Source organism: Pelophylax lessonae, assembly GCF_965119305.1.
Source record: "Pelophylax lessonae genome assembly, chromosome: 2".
Classification (NCBI taxonomy): domain Eukaryota; kingdom Metazoa; phylum Chordata; class Amphibia; order Anura; family Ranidae; genus Pelophylax; species Pelophylax lessonae.
Genome location: NC_138769.1, coordinates 175,308,365 through 175,326,064, shown reverse-complemented (window position 1 = coordinate 175,326,064; position 17,700 = coordinate 175,308,365). Strand labels below are relative to the sequence as shown.

At 43.4% G+C, this 17,700-nt stretch overlaps 1 protein-coding gene across 1 annotated transcript; it reads left to right on the top strand.

The window, feature by feature from the left end:
• On the top strand, nucleotides 1-17,119 carry LOC309548009 (uncharacterized protein; the record flags this gene model as incomplete). The annotated part of the gene is made up of 4 exons (XM_082247991.1): nucleotides 1-70; nucleotides 9,636-9,809; nucleotides 14,007-14,171; nucleotides 15,681-17,119. The coding sequence occupies 4 exons, from the start codon at nucleotides 1-3 to the stop codon at nucleotides 17,117-17,119; spliced, it is 1,848 nt and encodes a 615-aa protein (XP_082104117.1).
• Between the last annotated feature and the right edge of the window lie 581 nt (nucleotides 17,120-17,700).

Genomic DNA, 17,700 nt, shown 5'->3' with positions numbered 1-17,700 from the left:
ATGGATGCCAAATATTCACTGGAGATACCACACTTCTTTCTGTCTATAAATGTCTTCATGGTGATGTTCAGCAAGTTTCCTTTTTTTTTGGTTTGTTCCTTTTATAACAGGAAAAGTGATTTCTAAAGGGTCAATTTTTAAAATAGCTCAGGCAAATGAACCTGTATTACATTGAGACAATTTGGACAGCTGAGGGGAATTTTTAAAAAGTACAAAGCTTGCCAACTGAAATTTAGATTTACAAATTTGTTGGTCTGGAAAAACGTTAGTAAGTTTCTAATCACTATGAATTGAATTTCCCAGTCCTACTTGTATCCCAAGTGACATCTACCATATGATCAATTAAATATTCATGCCTATTAGATCATATGTCATACTTGGTGTATTAAATAGCTTTTTAAAGTCAAAAGTGTTTTTTTCCAGATAACATAGAAACATAGAAAAGTAACAGCAGAAAAAGAGTAGTCAATGGAGTCTGCCCATTTTTGTTTTTTTTCGTTAACTTTTTTTAGATCTATGTTGTCCCAAGCATGTTTGAAGCAATTTACTGTTGACTGTCTCACCTCTGCTTGTAATTTATTCCAAGCATCAACTACCCTTTCTTTAAAATAATACTTTTTAAGATTTTTAAATAATTCATAATTATATTAATTATTAACCATTCATTTTCAGCCTAAAAACAGAAATTAAAAAAATGATTCTGTGATCATTGACATTCAGATATTTTCAGAACAGAACATTGCTAATGCTAATATGTTTTATTATATCAAGCCTTTCTGCTATTTTTGTGTATTTGTAGCCAATTAAATTTAGGGAAACTATAGTATTCAAAAAATTTACAAAATTGTACATGCCAATGTATTCAGCCTAATGTGAAAACTCATATCTGCTGGTCAGGAGAAACTTTAGTAAGTCTCTAATCACTATGGGGTCAATTTACTAATGATTACCACATGCAAAGTAAATGATAGATAGATAGATAGATAGATAGATAGATAGATAGATAGATAGATAGATAGATAGATAGATAGATAGATAGATAGATAGATAGATAGATAGATAGATAGATAGATAGATAGATAGATAGATAGATAGATAGATAGATAGATAGATAGATCATCATGAAAGCGTGGAACAGCAATCACTTAAACTGTGAAAATGATGTAAAAATAATTTTAAGGTAAAAATGACAATCATGACTCAAAACATGAGAGCACTGTTGTCTCTCCTTTATAAAAATTCTAGAATAAATGACTATATTTGAATAGGGTATGAATGATACAACACGTTAGCTTATACAAAGTAGAACAGAATACGTTTTATGCCTAGAAATTGAAGCAATTTAAATTAGTTCTCTGCATGGTTGGCCGGCTGACCTTGCTTCTGACCCAAATACTGGCTGAATTTGATTTGTTGAGATAAGGTATTGAAATGTAAATATAAAGCTCTAAACCATGAAAATAATCAAGGTCAGTCCTGTCCATAGAAAATTATGATTGCAAATTCTGAGCAGAAGAACTGCGCTGGTACCCCTCATGGACTATAGGAGACAGACAAAAATATAAAAAATGTTATTCAATGAACATGATAAAGGGTCAATGAAAAACAAAAATACAAATACAGTAGCAGACGTCCCACAGGGGTTTATGTTAAAACCAAAGATCCAGCCTCGCTTCTGGATGAGTGGCTGGTCAATTTCGCACACATGGGGACATCCTGACTTTGCTCATTCTTTTTGTGCAACTCCTACTCTGCAACTCTATACTATGTACTAAATGGTTGTTCAATTTTGTATGTATAACATTAGCTTGCTATTTATTATATTTACTATGTTATTATGTCACTATTCATATAGAACTATATGAATTTCTATTGATATTAATGTATGATGACTAATAGTGAATACTTATATTTCAGAAAGTAATTATTACCCTTTGAAACATGTCTGAAGGACTCAACAAATTTCAGTCTGAAACATGTTAGATGAATAGGTTATCTACTCATCACAGTCTGCCCATGTTACTCACCAGGCGGCGGTAGAATTGGGATATATTTGTATGATATCCTATGGGTACTTCTTTGGTTTTAACATAGTCCCCTGTGGGACATCTGCTACTGTATTTGTATTTTTTTTTCCATTGACACTTTTATCATGTTCATTGAATAAAATGTTTTTTATATTTATCATTTTGGTCTGTCTCCTATAGTCCATGAGGGGTACCAGTGCAGTTCTTCTGCGCACAATTTGCAAATGCTGGTTGAAATACACTGCTTAAAAAAATTAAAGGAACACTTTGAAAACACATCAGATCTCAACTGGGAAAAATCTCATGCTGGATATCTATATGAAATGGACTGGGTAATGTGTTAAGAATGAAATGATGCCACGTCGTTTGCTGGAAATGAAAAAGATCAACTTACAGAGGGCTGGATTCAAAGACACCCCAAAAATCATAGTGAAAAAATGATGCAGCAAGCCGGTTAATTTTGCTAAAATTTCATTGCACCAGCTCAAAATGGTTCTCAGTAGTTTGTATGGCCCCCACGTGCTTGCATGCATGCCTGACAATGTTAGGGAATGCTCCTAATGAGACAAAGGATGGTGTTCTGGGATATTTCCTCCCAGATCTGGACCAGGGCATCACTGAGCTCCTGAACAGACTGAGGTGCAACCTGGTGGTGTCAGATGGATTGAAACAATGTCCCAGAGGTGTTCTATTGGATTTAGGTCAAGTGAGCATGGGCTCCATTCAATGGTATCGATTCCTTCATCCTGCAGGAACTGGCTGCATACTCTCGCCACATGAGGCCGGGCATTGCTGTGCACCAGGAGGAACCCAGGACCCACGGCACCAGCATAGGGTCTGACAATGCGTTAAAGGATTTCATCCCGATATCTATTGGCAGTCAGAGTGCCATTGTCTAGCCTGTAGATGTCTGTACATTTCTTCATGTATATGCCTCCCCAGACCATCACTGACCCACCACCAAACCAGTCATGCTAAACAATGTTACAGGCAGCATAACGTTCTCCACGGCTTCTCTAGACCTTTTCACGTCTGTCACATGTTCTCGGGTGAATCTGCTCCCATCTGTGAAAAGCACAGAGTGCCAGTGGTGGACCTGCCAATTCTGGTGTTCAATGGCAAATGTCAATTCAGCTCCAGGGTGCCGGGCAGTGAGTGAAAGGGCCCACTAGAGGACATTGGACCCTCAGGCCACCCTCATGAAGTCTGTTTCTGATTTTTTGGTCAGAGACATTCACACCAGTGGCCTGCTGGAGGTAATTTTGTAGGGCTGTAGCAGTGCTCATCCTGTTCCTTCTTGCAGATACCGGTCCTGCTGATGGGTTAAGAACCTTCTACGGCCCTGTCCAGCTCTTCTAGAGTAACTGCCTGTCTCCTAGAATCTCCTCCATACTCTTGAGCCTGTCCTGGGAGACTTTCTGGCAATGGCAAGATGTGCCATCCTGGAGGAGTTGGACTGCCTGTGCAACCTCTATAGGGTCCAGGTATCGACTCATGCTACCAGTAGTGACACTGACCCTAGCCAAATGCAAGACTAGTGAAAAACAGTAAAAATAGATGAGTAGGGAAAAAATATCAGTGACTCCCCCTGTAAAACCATTCCTGTTTTGGAGTTTTTCTCATTGTTGCCCATCAAGTGCACTAGTTGGTAATTTTGTTAACGCCAAAGCAGCTGAAACTGATTAAAAACCCCCTCTCCTGCCTAACTGACCAGATCAATACCCCAGGGCTTTAACTGACTTGATGCTATACTCTAATTATTTTGAGCAGTGTATATTTCTAATTTTAGATACTAAAGTGAACCTTAACTCAAAAAACAAAGATTTGATATGTTATATGGACAATTTAGAAATGTTAATTGTGCCTAAGCAGTACCCAGAAAAATATACCTTTTGTCTGGAATTCCTTCTAAAAAAAAGCAGTGCATTTCATGGTTGCGAGTTTGACTAGGTACTTCATAGCTATATACCTACAGTGCGAGATCTAAGGTACTGCTGCCTCAATCTGCTAATCTCAGTAGATCTGGCATAAGCATTGGCCATGTCAAGGTTGTTCACAATTCTTCTTGCTGTAGGCTCTAACATGAGCATACAAAACTCCTGCTCCACAAAGTTGGCTACCTCCACACAAAGACTGAGTACAGAACACAGCATGATAAGTCAGTGATGGTGAAAAATGGATTTATGACTTACCGTAAAATCAATTTCTCTGATGTTCATTGACGGACACACCTCCTGATTTTCATAATCATTGGGTTATACTGCCCCCTACAGGAGCAGGACACTAGGAAGAAAAATAATCTGGCTATGCCTATGGGCAGTCCCAGGGGGTATACTCCCTCTCTCTGCTATAGGTACAGGCAGTGTCAGAAGAATTACAACTCCACAGAGGGGTGGGTGCTGTGTCCTTCAATGAACATCAGAGAAATTAACTTTTACGGTAAGTAAAAAAAATCACATTTTCTCTTTCATTCACTGATGGACACGGCTCCTGATCTTCATAACCATTGGGATGTCACAAAGCAGTGTAAAACATGAGGGGTGGGAACAACAAAAAAATTCCTCAGGTTAAACAGTAGCCAACCAGTCAACAGGAGCGCAACCAAAACAACTGGAGCCTCACCACCTCATCTCTGTGAATAACCAAGTAAGGTGAACGACAGGATAAAGCCGCTAATTCCGACACCCTGCGTGCAGGGGTGATAGCCACCAAAAATGCCACCTTCTGAGACAGCGTGAGCAATGGAATCTCCTGAAGGTTCTCAAAAGGAGGTTTCTGGAGGACCGAAAGCACCAAATTAAGGTCCCAAGGCGGCAACGGGGACTGCACTGGAGGAACCAAATGTCAAACACCCTGAAGAAAAGTTTGCACCAGGGAGTGTGTGGCCAAGGGTCGTTGGAAGAAGACCGCCAAAGCCGACACCTGGCCCTTGATGGTACTCAAGGCCAATTTCTGTTCAACCCCCGTTAAAGGAAGGTCAAAATCTGAGCCACGAGAAGGAGCGAGGATGAACCCCAAGAGACTCACACCACGCAATGTAGGTCTTCCACGTACGATGGTAGATCTTCCTAGAAATAAGTTCCTAGCTTTTAACAGCGTTGGAATCACTGACTCCGATAAATCTCTATCCATCAGCACCTGGCGTTCAACAGCTAAGCCGTCAAGCCAGCGACTGTAAAGCAGGATGGAAGATTGGTCCTTAGGACAGCAGATCCTTCCTGAGAGGAAGCTTCCAAGGAATGTTGGTGACCAGCCGCACCAGATCGGTGTACCAAACCCTGGCAAGGCCAGTCTGGAGCCACTAAGATGACTGGAATCCCTTAAGCCTCGATCCAGCGTAGAAGTCCTGGCAGAAGCTTGATAGGAGAGAAGGCATAAATCAGACTATATTCACCCCACTGAACTACCAGCGTGTCTGTGGCATCTGCCAGATGATCCCGTGACCGAGCCACAAACCTCTGCACCTTTCTGTTGAGCTGAGAGGCCAACAGATCCATCTCCGGGATACCTCACCAGAGACACAACTGATGAAACCCCTCCAGATGAAGGGACCACTCCCCTTGGTCCAACGCCTGCTGACTGAGGTAATCCGCCTGCCAGTTTTCCATCCCAGGAATGTACACGGCGGAGAGGGCTGGAACGAACCGTTCTGCCCACTTTAGATTGCTGGCTACCTCTTGAGCTGCAAGGACACTTTTTGTGCCCCCATGGTGATTGACATAAGCCACGGCCGTGGCATTGTTCAATAGAATGCGCACTGGACATCCCTGAAGACGATCTGTCCAATGATCCAGGCAGTCTGATCACTCAGAGTTCCAAGACAATGATCGGTAGTCTGGACTCTTCCAGTGTCCAGATCCCCTGAGCAGAATTTTTGCAGAGGACACTTTCCCAGCTGGACAGGGTGGCATCCATGGAGACCACTGTCCAATACAAGGGGAGGAAGGATTTGCCCAGCCAAAGCACCTGGAAAACGAATCCACCATATCAGGGACTCCTTGGTTCCCCGGCTCAGCGGGATCTAATTGTCCAGAGACTGTGGAGTCTTGTCCCATTTCGCCAGAATCTCACTTTGCAGGGACCTCGTGTGGAACTGTGAAAAAAAAAAGAACCTCCTCCAAGGTAGACACCATCAGGCCCAGCACCTGCATGCAAGCGAGGGATGACCATCTGCTGGACAGCAGGAGATGAATTGCAGCCTGCAATGTCTGGAGTTTGTCCAGAGGAAGGAGCACTCTGGCTAAGGCTGAGTCCAGAATCAGACCCAGATAGTGCAGCTTTGTGGACAGAACCAGAGCAGACTTCTGAAAATTCAGAATCCAGCCGAATTCCCTCAGAGTTCGTATGGTGATTTATAGGTTTTCTATCAGAGCAGTAGGGGACTCTGCTCGCTGAAGGAGGTCGTCCAAGTAGCCCAGTACCGCAATCCCCCGTTGGCGTAACAACGCTAGCACCGGGACTAACTCTTTTGTGAAGACCCGAGGAGCAGAGGCGAGACCAAAGGGTAATGCCACAAACTGATAAAGCTCCTCTGCCACGGCAAAGCGGAGAAAGTGCTGGTGACTGGCACATATTGGAATGTGAAGGTAAGCATCCTTGATGTCGATAGAGGCAAGAAAATCCCCTGATGCAGGGATGCCACCACCGTGGAAAGGGACTCCATTCTGCACCCGCACAAAGCAGTTCAGCACCTTGAGGTCCAGGATTGGACGCACCTTACCTTCCTTCCTGGGAAATGTTGACATGTTTGAGTAAAAACCCTGAAAACTTTTTGAAGTCAGAACCAGAACAATCTAACCCCTTGAAGCAACAGGTCCTGTACCGCCCCAAACAGAGCCTGTAAACGGTCCAGGGACAGCACAAGTTGGAAGGAAAGAACCTTGCCGGAGGGACAACAGTGAAACCTGATCTTGTAGCCGGACGGAATGACTTTGTGCACCCGTTTGTCTTGTACCAGGGAAGTCCACGGGTCCAGAAACCAACAAAGACGTCCCACTACCCCCGATACAGGTGAGGGTGCACCTTCATGCTGACGGAGCCTTGTCCGTGGGTCTGGAGAAACCTGATCTCGGCTTGCCAGACCAGGTTTGTTTTGACCCTCCAGAAGAGGCCCTGAAAGGCTTACAGCCCTTGTCAGTCGACCCTGAGGGACGTAAAAACTTCTTATGAGCCGAGAAGGAGGGCCCATGTCTATGACTAGGTTCCTTGCCCTTAGTAGCCTGTGGAAGAAAAGTACCCTTTCCCCCTGTGAGACCTTTAATGATGTCATCCAGGGTAGCGCCAAACAGGCGATTCCCTTGAAAGGGGAGATCAGTCAAGGCCTTTTTAGAAATCTGATCCACAGACCAACATTTAAGCAAAAAAACATGCCGAAGGACCACTGCTGAAACAGAGAGCCGAGCCACTAGTGGAGCCGCATCCAAAGAGGCATCACAGATAAAATGCAGCCACTGGACCAGCTGGTCCGCCAACTCAGCAAAGGCAGGGGGGAGCTGTTCTGCCTCCAGGTCACAGTGTAAAAGCAAGGCCCACTCGGTCAGAGTTTGCGACACCAGGGCAATGGTAAATGACTGCCTCAGTGGCAAACCAGCCAGAGCATATATATATATATATATATATATATATATATATTGCGGGCCACAGCCTCCTATCTGCCAGATCCTTAAAGGCTGGGGACTCTTCAACTGGAATCATGGTTGCCTTGTTCAATCCAGAAACCAGGGGGTCCACCGTTTAATAAGGGACTCCTCATAGGGATAATGCCTAGTAAATCGCTTAGGGACCCCAAGGGGACGCTTTGGTCATCCCCACACTTTAGTGGCAATTCTTTCAAAATAGGCGGGGAAAGGAAACACCTTTGCCGCTCTGGATGGCTTGTGAGTGTCAAAGGGAACCTGCGCATTCGTTGCAGCTGCATCCTCCATCTTTAAGGTCTCACGCACAGATAAAATCAGTGCTTCCACCAGCACCTTTTCGTGTGCGGTGGCAGATATGGAGGATTCATCCTCCCTATCTGAAGATTCCGGGCGCGTGGTCCCAGACCCAGCAGAGTCACCCACGTCCGGAATCAGATTAAGGATCTGATGAGACAGATGAGGCAGGGTAAGGCGGGGGCACTTTTTTTGCTAGCCCGTTGCCGAGGGGGTCAGGTGGATAGATGTTCTGCAAAGACTCCATAAGTCACCAGAGGGACCCCACAAAAGTGTAAAACACTGCAAAGGGACAACCCCCACTGCGCTGGCAGCACCACCCGGTCGCCAGGCACAAAGCACCAATCGATACTCAGCAGAGATGGAGAGAACCCCACCAGACTCACCACCCAGCAGAAACAGGCACCTGCAGCCACCAGGATAATCTGCACTCCATGTGCGGCGATCAGGAAGTGAAAAGATCTAGGAGTCAGCACCAGGGGATGAGGCGGGGCTCCCACCCCTGGAATCACTGCCCACAGGGCTCCACTGTCATGGCCCCGCTATTTTCAAAGGCAAACTACTGCAAAATGGCAGCCGGACTACACAAACATGGGTGCCGTGCATGGGAATATACAGGCTACAATAAAATGGTGGCCCCGCACGGCACCTGGAGGGATCCCTAGGTTTCAAGGACAGACCCAGGCAGGACAGGGGGCCCTGGCAGGAGCCCCCACCAGGTACAACCCCCCTCCACACAGCCGAACGTCTGGTCGCCGGCAGTGCACCCCCCTGGCCCTCCATCATCAGCACGGCGTCCTGCCCCCACCCCAGGAGGTAGACCAGACCACCCACACAGCTCCAGTATAAGTGGAGGGGGGTAAGATGGGAGACAGATGAAAAATGGTATGCCTGACGAATAGGAGGGGAACCCAGGGGTCTGACCACCACAAGGAGAGGCCCACGTCCACCCCAACAATTTCCAGGGGGAGAGTGGGGGGCAGCTACTCACCATACCAGGAACCAGGCGGGCGCTGCTCCAAACAGAACTCCTCACTATCTAAATGGGAGGCTGTCAGCCAGAAGGAACACTGTGACTCAGGCTGAGACCCAGTCGTATGCGACCTCGCGAGGCGTTTAGCCCCGTCAAGTGTGGCTATGTTGCGGCCGACCTAGTGCGGAGCTGAGGTCTGGCAGTTAATTGTAGATCTCACAGGAAAAAACCAGGAGAAAAAGTTTCTATCTAAAAAAAAATTGCCGGGACCAGAGATCCCAGCAAGGAACTAGGTCCTTACTCCTGACTAGCCAGAAAAAGAGTACCTATAGCAGGGAGAGGGAATATACCCCCTGGGACTGGCCATAGGCGCAGCCAGATTCTTTTTCTGCCTAGTGTCCTACTCCTGTAGGGGGCAGTATAACCCATGGGTTATGAAGATCAGGAGCTGCGTCCATCAATGAACAAAAGAGAAAATAATTATTGGCACAATATCCATGGGTAGCATGTTGAAAGTGACCTTGCTCTGAGTCTTGGGTTTGATTTTGATCAGGGTAAATAGTGCATTGAGTTTGTATGTTATCCCTTTGTATGTATAGTCATGACATTAGATTGAGAGTTCCTTAGGTGGGCAAGGACTGATGTGAAATAATGTATACACTTTGTACATAAACGCTGAAAAATTATGTATCTATATGTTTGTAGGCCTCTCTGAAGCTCGGTGTCCTGGACTTGGACAGCTAGAAAATGGAACAACCTTCTTTCGTTACGGAGGGATATACGCCACTTTTACATGTAATCATGGGCTTAGATTACTTGGGCATGTCAGTAATAGCTGTATCAGAGGAAAGTGGCGAAAGCCTGTACCTGTTTGTGTCGGTGAGTTACTGTCTTTGAATTAGAGAGCACATAGTGTAAGCTCCATAGTCCTCTGCCATCAGTATGAATGAGTGTAAGCTCCATAGCACAGCCATTAGTATATGAAAAGCACACAGTGTAAGCTCCAAAGCACAGCCATAAATATTGGTGAGCATATGGTGTAGGCTTTATGGCACATCCATCATTATAAGAGGGCACATGGTGCAAGCACCATAACACCACCAGTAAGGAGCATGCAATAACACAGTCATTAATATTAGAGCACACACAATTTAAAATTCATAGCACAGCTATCAAAAAAGTATACAGTAGAATAATAGCTACTTGTATCATGAAAAATTGATGTACCGTTGGAGACAGCAACTTTGCATTACTGCATCGTCTAGATAAACATCATAAATATCTGACACATTAACCACTTTTGAAACGGAAGATTTTCCCCTCTAATGACCAGGCCATTTTTTGCGAATCCGCACTGCATTATTTTAAAGAACAATTGCGCGGTCGTGCGACGCTGTATCCAAATAAAATTGATGTCCTTTTTTTCCCACAAATAGAGATTTCTTTTGGCGGTATTTGATCACCTGTGCGATTTTTATTTTTTGCGCTATAAATAAAAAAAAAAAAAGGCAGACAATTCTGAAAAAAAAAACAATATAACATTCTCAAATTTTTTCATCATTTTAGGCCAATTTGTATTTTGCTACATATTTTTGGTAAAAAAAAATCCCAATAAGCGTATTTTGATTGGTTTGCGCAAAAGTTATCGTGTCTACAAACTAGGGAAAAGATTTGTCTTTTTTTTTTTTATATTTTTTTTTTTTTACTAGTAATGGCAGCGATCAGCAATTTTTCGCAGGACTGCAACATTGCGGCAGACAGATCGGACCCCTAACTGACATTTTGACACTTTTGGGGGAACCAGTGACATTACTACAGTAATCAGTGCTAAAAATATGCACTGTTACTGTAATAATGAGACTGTTAGGGAAGGGGTTAACCCAGGGGCTATCAAAGGGTTGAATGTGAGCCTAGGGGCTGTTTTCTAACTGTGAGGGGATGGGCTTAGTGGATCAACACAGGGACCTGTGTTCCTAAATAGGAGGAACACAGAAGCCCTGTGCTGAATGCTGACCAGGGGTCGGGAACCTTTTTGGCTGAGAGAGCCATGAACACCACATATTTTCAAATGTAATTCCGTGAGAGCCATACACTATATTTCAGGGGTCGGGAACCTTTATTTAGTATTTAGTATTCATATTCAGCTATACAGTGAGTAGATGGAGCCTTGAGAAAGTGCCTGGAGTCCAGTCAGGAAGAGAGCAGAGCAGGCAGGTATGCAATGAGGCCTGAGTGGTGAAGCGCCTGCAGGCCTGCGAGTGATGGCGGTGAGTATAGGCCCTGAGAAAATGGCGGCCGCCCGCTGAAGGCCTCAGAAGTGTATGTGAGAGGCAGCTCCCGCGGGTCCCCGGGTGTTAGAGGGGAAGGAGATTGTGTCTGTCAGGGCACAGGGAGCAGATGGCAGGTCTCCTTACTGGGTGGTGATTGCCAAGGCCCTCAGATGCACAGCACACAAGCCGGCGGCGGTACCGCGAGTAGGCCGCGGGGTCCATAGTGCGGCAATCCCGTCACCAAGAGAGGAACTGAGGGTAGCGGTGGGTAGCCCACAAAGTGTACTGTCAATGGGTGCAGAAATCTCCTTGGCACCGGGCACAGTTACACGGATGGCACTGGATTGAGTGGTAGATGCGGCGGAGCTCTGGGACTACATGTCCAGCGCGGCTCACGTCCGGACACGCCCCCTTTATTAAAGATTTGTCTGAAGCCAGATGTAGCCATCAAAAGAGCCACGTCTGGCTCGCGAGCCATAGGTTCCCTACCCCTGGTTTAGACAGTTCTATATTCTCAGGGAGTGATCGCGGGTGCCTGGCGGCAATCATGGCCGTTGCCCCCGCAGATCAGCTACCCCTCTGATGAATCTGCGCTCGCGCGCCCCCCAAGCTCGCTTTCAAGGAGTGACGTATGGGTTACGGCGATTTGCGGAGTCGAGACAGCCTGCCGCAGTATATCTGCAAAAGATTGGTACAAAGTCCGTACCAATCTGTATTTGGAGTATTTATTCAAATGCCATTCAACTATGGTCATAAAGAGCTTTATAGGTAAGTGTCCTATCTGCCCCCACTATAACTTCACTCCCTAGCAGTGTATCTTTGTCCTGCAAAATATCTCCCCTCTGCAGTACATCCACCCCTGCTATGTGCCTTGCCCCGAAAAAGTATTTTTTATAATCCCCTTTAGCCACAGAAGTCCTGTGAACTCATAGGGGTGTAAAGAAGGAAATCCTTTGGCGCAGTAGAAGTGTGGTTTAGGGCCCACCCGCTAGCTGACATCTGCATCAACTAATCAAAAGGCTAAATCTATAATATGAAAAACGGTGGTGTACTCGCGCCTAGGTATTTTGGTAAGGTATTTTGGGAAGCAGCAAGTAATTCAAGAACACTACTATAGTAGTGATCTCATAGGTAAGTAATGGATATATAAAAAGACTGCGCTACCCTGGTAATTTTCTGTGACAGTATAAAATGAAAAAGTGCAAGTGCAATCTTGTAAACAATCTTGTAAACAATGCTCATGTAATACCTTATTGCTGAATGTTCAAATAATAAAGCAATAAATAATCAATAAATAATTGCTGTGGAATACCGTGATAACTCTTAAAGTGCACGTGCTAAATAATAAATAAACTATATGAAATTGCTTTCAATATATAAATGTACCACACAAAAAATATATAAATATAATGAAAGTCCAGTAAGAATAAGTCCATAAAGTGAATACAAAATAGTATGTGCAAAAACGTGCTCAAAAACTCTCGGTGTGGGGATAAAGTGCTGCGTGCCGGTGATCCTTGGGTTGGCACGCACGTTGCCTCGCTCTGAGTCAGCAGCTGGACCGCACGCCGAGATTCCGACTTCTGGGTTCGGCGCGAGTAGCGGGCACAGCCAGCGTCCTATGTGTTACCCCAGCCGCGAGGCACCATAGGAGCTCTAAGAGCGGCTTCATTACTACATTGACCCCGCAGTCATTTTTGGGTCGAGCTTGTTTTTGCTGTGTCACCTACGTTTTTTATCTGGAGTGTTTTTATCACATTTGGAGTGTTTTTAAAGTCTGCAGTACCGATCGGGGGTTTTATGGATTTGTTCTTGGATGTTGTATGTGAAGATTGATGTGATTTTATGAAGTTGAAGTTTAATAAAAGGAAAAACCTTTTTACACTATGAGGAGCTTCTACCTTCTTTCTTCCATGCTGAATGCTTATCCATATCCATAAGGAGATCGTCCACCCACCTATCCATACACAGGAGCAGCAGACAAAGCGTTTTCGATTCCTTTTGGCGTACGCCATTGGAATCCACACCTTCTGGTAAGTGTGCTACCTTACCCCTGGGCACAGAGTGTGAGAACCCAAGGATCACCGGCACGCAGCACTTTATCCCCACACCGAGAGTTTTTGAGCACGTTTTTGCACATACTATTTTGTATTCACTTTATGGACTTATTCTTACTGGACTTTCATTATATTTATATATTTTTTGTGTGGTACATTTATATATTGAAAGCAATTTCATATAGTTTATTTATTATTTAGCACGTGCACTTTAAGAGTTATCACGGTATTCCACAGCAATTATTTATTGATTATTTATTGCTTTATTATTTGAACATTCAGCAATAAGGTATTACATGAGCATTGTTTACAAGATTGTTTACAAGATTGCACTTGCACTTTTTCATTTTATACTGTCACAGAAAATTACCAGGGTAGCGCAGTCTTTTTATATATCCATTAAATCTATAATACATGTACCAGCACTTGAGAGATTGTATAATTAGTGCCTGGAGCTCCCCTCATGGGTAGAGAAGTCATCTACCCCACTGCAAACAAAAAATGATGTAACACTAAAACCTCTCAAAGGTATTATACTGTTGTGTAGGGGGCAGTGACAGAAATATAGTATAAGGAAAGGGGACCTAACCAGAAGTTTAGTACCGTGATATTAGTGCATTCCTTCTCCATTATCTTTAAAATCTGGCAGCAGTTTAGGTCATGATTATCAGCAATTGCTGCTTTAACCATAGGAAAATGGAACTTGCCTCTAAATCACCTGTTTCTCTTGCAACCCTTTTCTTTTCCAGCAAGTGGATGCCATTTGCCTACTGGTATTTTACATGGCAGTCTTCAAACCAGTCACAATAATGCTGTCATAACTTTCATATGCAACAAAGGCTACAAGCTATTTGGTTCTTCTGTAATCTATTGCAATGGAAAGAGATGGAATAGCACAATGCCTGTTTGTAGAGGTGAGAGAACTATGCAAAAGAAACACAAATAAACTGTCCCTTGAATATTTAGGTCAGTGGTGATCAACATTTTTGATATGGTGGGTCTCAAGTGTGCCCTCAACATTACCAAAGGACCACACAATTCAATGAATGTTCAGTGTCAGAGACAGCAGACACACAGCAGGATATAGTAAAATACTAATGACATGATAAAAGAGATTATCAGGGACTGTGGACATAATACAGGAGGTGGTCACAGCCTGCAAACAGGTTACAAGAGATGTTAGAGACTGCGTATATAATACAATAAATGGTCAGAGACTGAAGACATGGTGCGAAAGATGTTAAGAAACGGCGGACATAGTACAGGAGATGGACAGAGACTTCAGACATGATAGGGAAGATGGCCAGAGACCACAGATATGATAAAAGAGCTTATCAGAGACTGTAGATACAGTATAAGAGATGGTCAGAGACTGCAGACATAATACAAGAGATGGTCAGAGACTGAATCATAATACAAGAGATGGTCAGAGACCACAGACATGATACAGGAGATGGTCAGAGACTGTGGACATGTCACAGGAGACTGTCAGAGACTGTGAAAGTGCTAAAGGAAGCCTGTTTCAAATATAACATTACAACAAAGTTCAACATTAAGTGCATCCAGCTAGCTAAGTATGAATCTGAACCCCCCCCCCCCCCACCCCATACTTCTCTTTTAAAGTGGAAGCAAAGACAAAACCCAACTAACTAACTCTAAGCCCACTCTCAACCATAATCTAAACCTAATTTATCTAGCCATGTAAAGAAAAAAAATTGCTATAATCACCTGTTCTGCAGATACTCCGGTCCAGTCCCAGGCTGAGCTGTCAGCCGCGGCTGCAGCATGTAGGAGTGCGCAGGAGAGGCAGCTGACAATGGAAACCCCATAGTAACTCTATGGGTGACGTCACTTCCCAGCCATTGTCGGCTTTCTCCTACTCAAAGCAGCTGCTTCTGGAGACCGGACAGGAGCGTCTGCAGAACAGGTAAGTATAGCGATTTTTATTCTTTACAGCGCTAGATAGATTAGGCTTAGAATGTGGCTGAGAGTAGGTTTAGTGTTAGTTAGGTTTTGCCTTTAGTTCCACTTTAGGTCTGACATTAAATATGTAGCTTACATAATGTTTGTGTCATGCTAGAACATCTCTTAACGGTATGATCTTATACTTCTGACCACATCTCCAAAATATAATTCTGCTATCTTATTTGACAACATTTGAATTGGCAGTTTGTTTTTGTGTAGTCTTTGTCCACTTAAAGCACTCTGTAGGGTTTATAGAAATCTAAAAACAGCATCTTCCACGTAAACATACTGAGTTCCTAAAGTGGATGCAGACTAGAGTGAAACTATTCCTTCAGTAAATTATCTTCACTGTTGCCTAGGTAAAAACATTCAAATCAGCTCTTTATACATCAGGCACATCAAATGCTTAATTTTCTTTTTTTTTTTAACTAATTACTTAATTGCTTCTCCCGTTTTAGATTCAGACATGATGAGTTCCAGTCAACGAAAAACAATTGAACCAATCAAGGGGCACTCGTCACTTTCAGGAAAGTCATCAGAGGATCTTCACAAAATCTTATATAACACTATACAAAATGAACCTGATAGCTATCACAGTGATATTAGTTCTAGAAGCGACTCCACAACCATAATTAGGATTCATGATATCCAGGACAAAAAGAGTTCCTACCAACACAAAGAACTTTTGAAGTTTTGGGAAAATCAAAGTTCACCACATCTGACACCTGGAAACAAACTAAAATCGACTAATAAATCCAGTCCTGGAGAACGCTACTTGTCAGTATTTTCATCCATACTAGATACACGTACAGAATCCCCTAAGATAAATGTCACCAACACGTATAACTTATCAAATTTGGTACAAACTGAAAGACAAACAACAAAATGGACAGAAAGTGAAACATCAAAAATGGTAACCGTCCCATTTCCGACAACATTAAATAACTATACACTAAGATCTTTAGTTACCAAGGAGCATTATCCAAATACTGAAAATGATGTATCATCTAGGAATGCTTTTCGTCTAGGAATGGGAACACCACCATCCAAGGTAGAAGGAACAACTCAATGGACACAGCCTGAGGAGGTCCTTACTAGTAATAATCACACACATCAGTCACATTCAGTAAGTATCCAGTCTTCCATTTTACATTTACTAAGTTCACTTGCTGAAAAAGTTATACCAGAAGTCAACACAAATAAATCTTCTATGTTAAGGTCAACATATGGGTCACCAAAACATGTCACCACCAGTGCAAATCTAAATGACATTACGAACCATTCTGAATATGCCAACATTGAGGAGAAACCAATTGCTACTATCCCATCAATAATTCTAACAAGTATTACAGCATCAGTCATCAATTATACTCAAATGGTACCTTTTAAGGTATCTTTTCACCAACAACTAACACAAGGTTCTATTTCTCAGACTAACAGTACCACACATGACAAACAGTATAAATACAATAAAGCTGTTTATGAAGTTACTGCTAAACTGCCAAAACTTAGATATAAAACAACAGCCATACAAAGCTTGCTTTTAGCAAGAATGCCCAGCAAAACCGTTCAAGGAACTGAGAAGATAACTGTAACCACGCCAAGAATCACATTTTCCACACGTATTCCACATACAACTAAAGCCAATAGAAATCAATTACACCATGGTGTTCTCTTGAAAGCTTTGAAAAGAAGAGTGTGGTGCTTTTATCCTTCGGTACCTATTTATGGAACTTTCCGGTTTCTTACTTTGAAGAATCCTCTCCCGAACCAGTATCAATACTACATTCAGTACTACTGTTATCCAGGATATACTATGACCCAAGGTGATGTGTATAGCTTCTGCATGGAGAATGGAACTTGGAGTGGAGCTACACCAATTTGCGAGGACCTTTAGAGAATACATAATGAACAAATATATGTATTTTCTTTTTTTTTGTACAATTGTACAAAACAGTAGCCAGTAGTAGAATATTTAGTAAACCATAACAGTAATGGCACTTTTCCACTGCAAGTACCGGCTCGGCTCTAGTCGGCCCTGCTTGGCCCGGTTTGCTTTTCCACTGCTGGTACCGCATGGTACGGTGTTGGAACGGTTCGGTACGGTACGGTTTGCTTTTCCACTAAAGTAGTACTAAAGTTAAGTGGGTGGGATAACGATTCTCTGACCAATCAGTGACTAGTAGTGACTGCATGCAAAGGATTGTGGGATATGGTACCGGTAAGGTACCTCTTGGAACCACAATCAAGGTGGTACTGTTTTTCAGAGCCGTACCATTCGGTTCCATGTAGTGGAAAATCGCTGCCTTACCGTACCGTACCGAACCGTTCCTACACTGTACCATGCGGTACCAGCAGTGGAAAAGCACAAAAGCGAGCCGAACCGTTCGGTTCCATGCAGTGGAAAAGCGCCATAAGTAAAATACAATTCTGGTTATTATATATTATTTGTGTTTACGCTCATTCCTTCACAGCTAT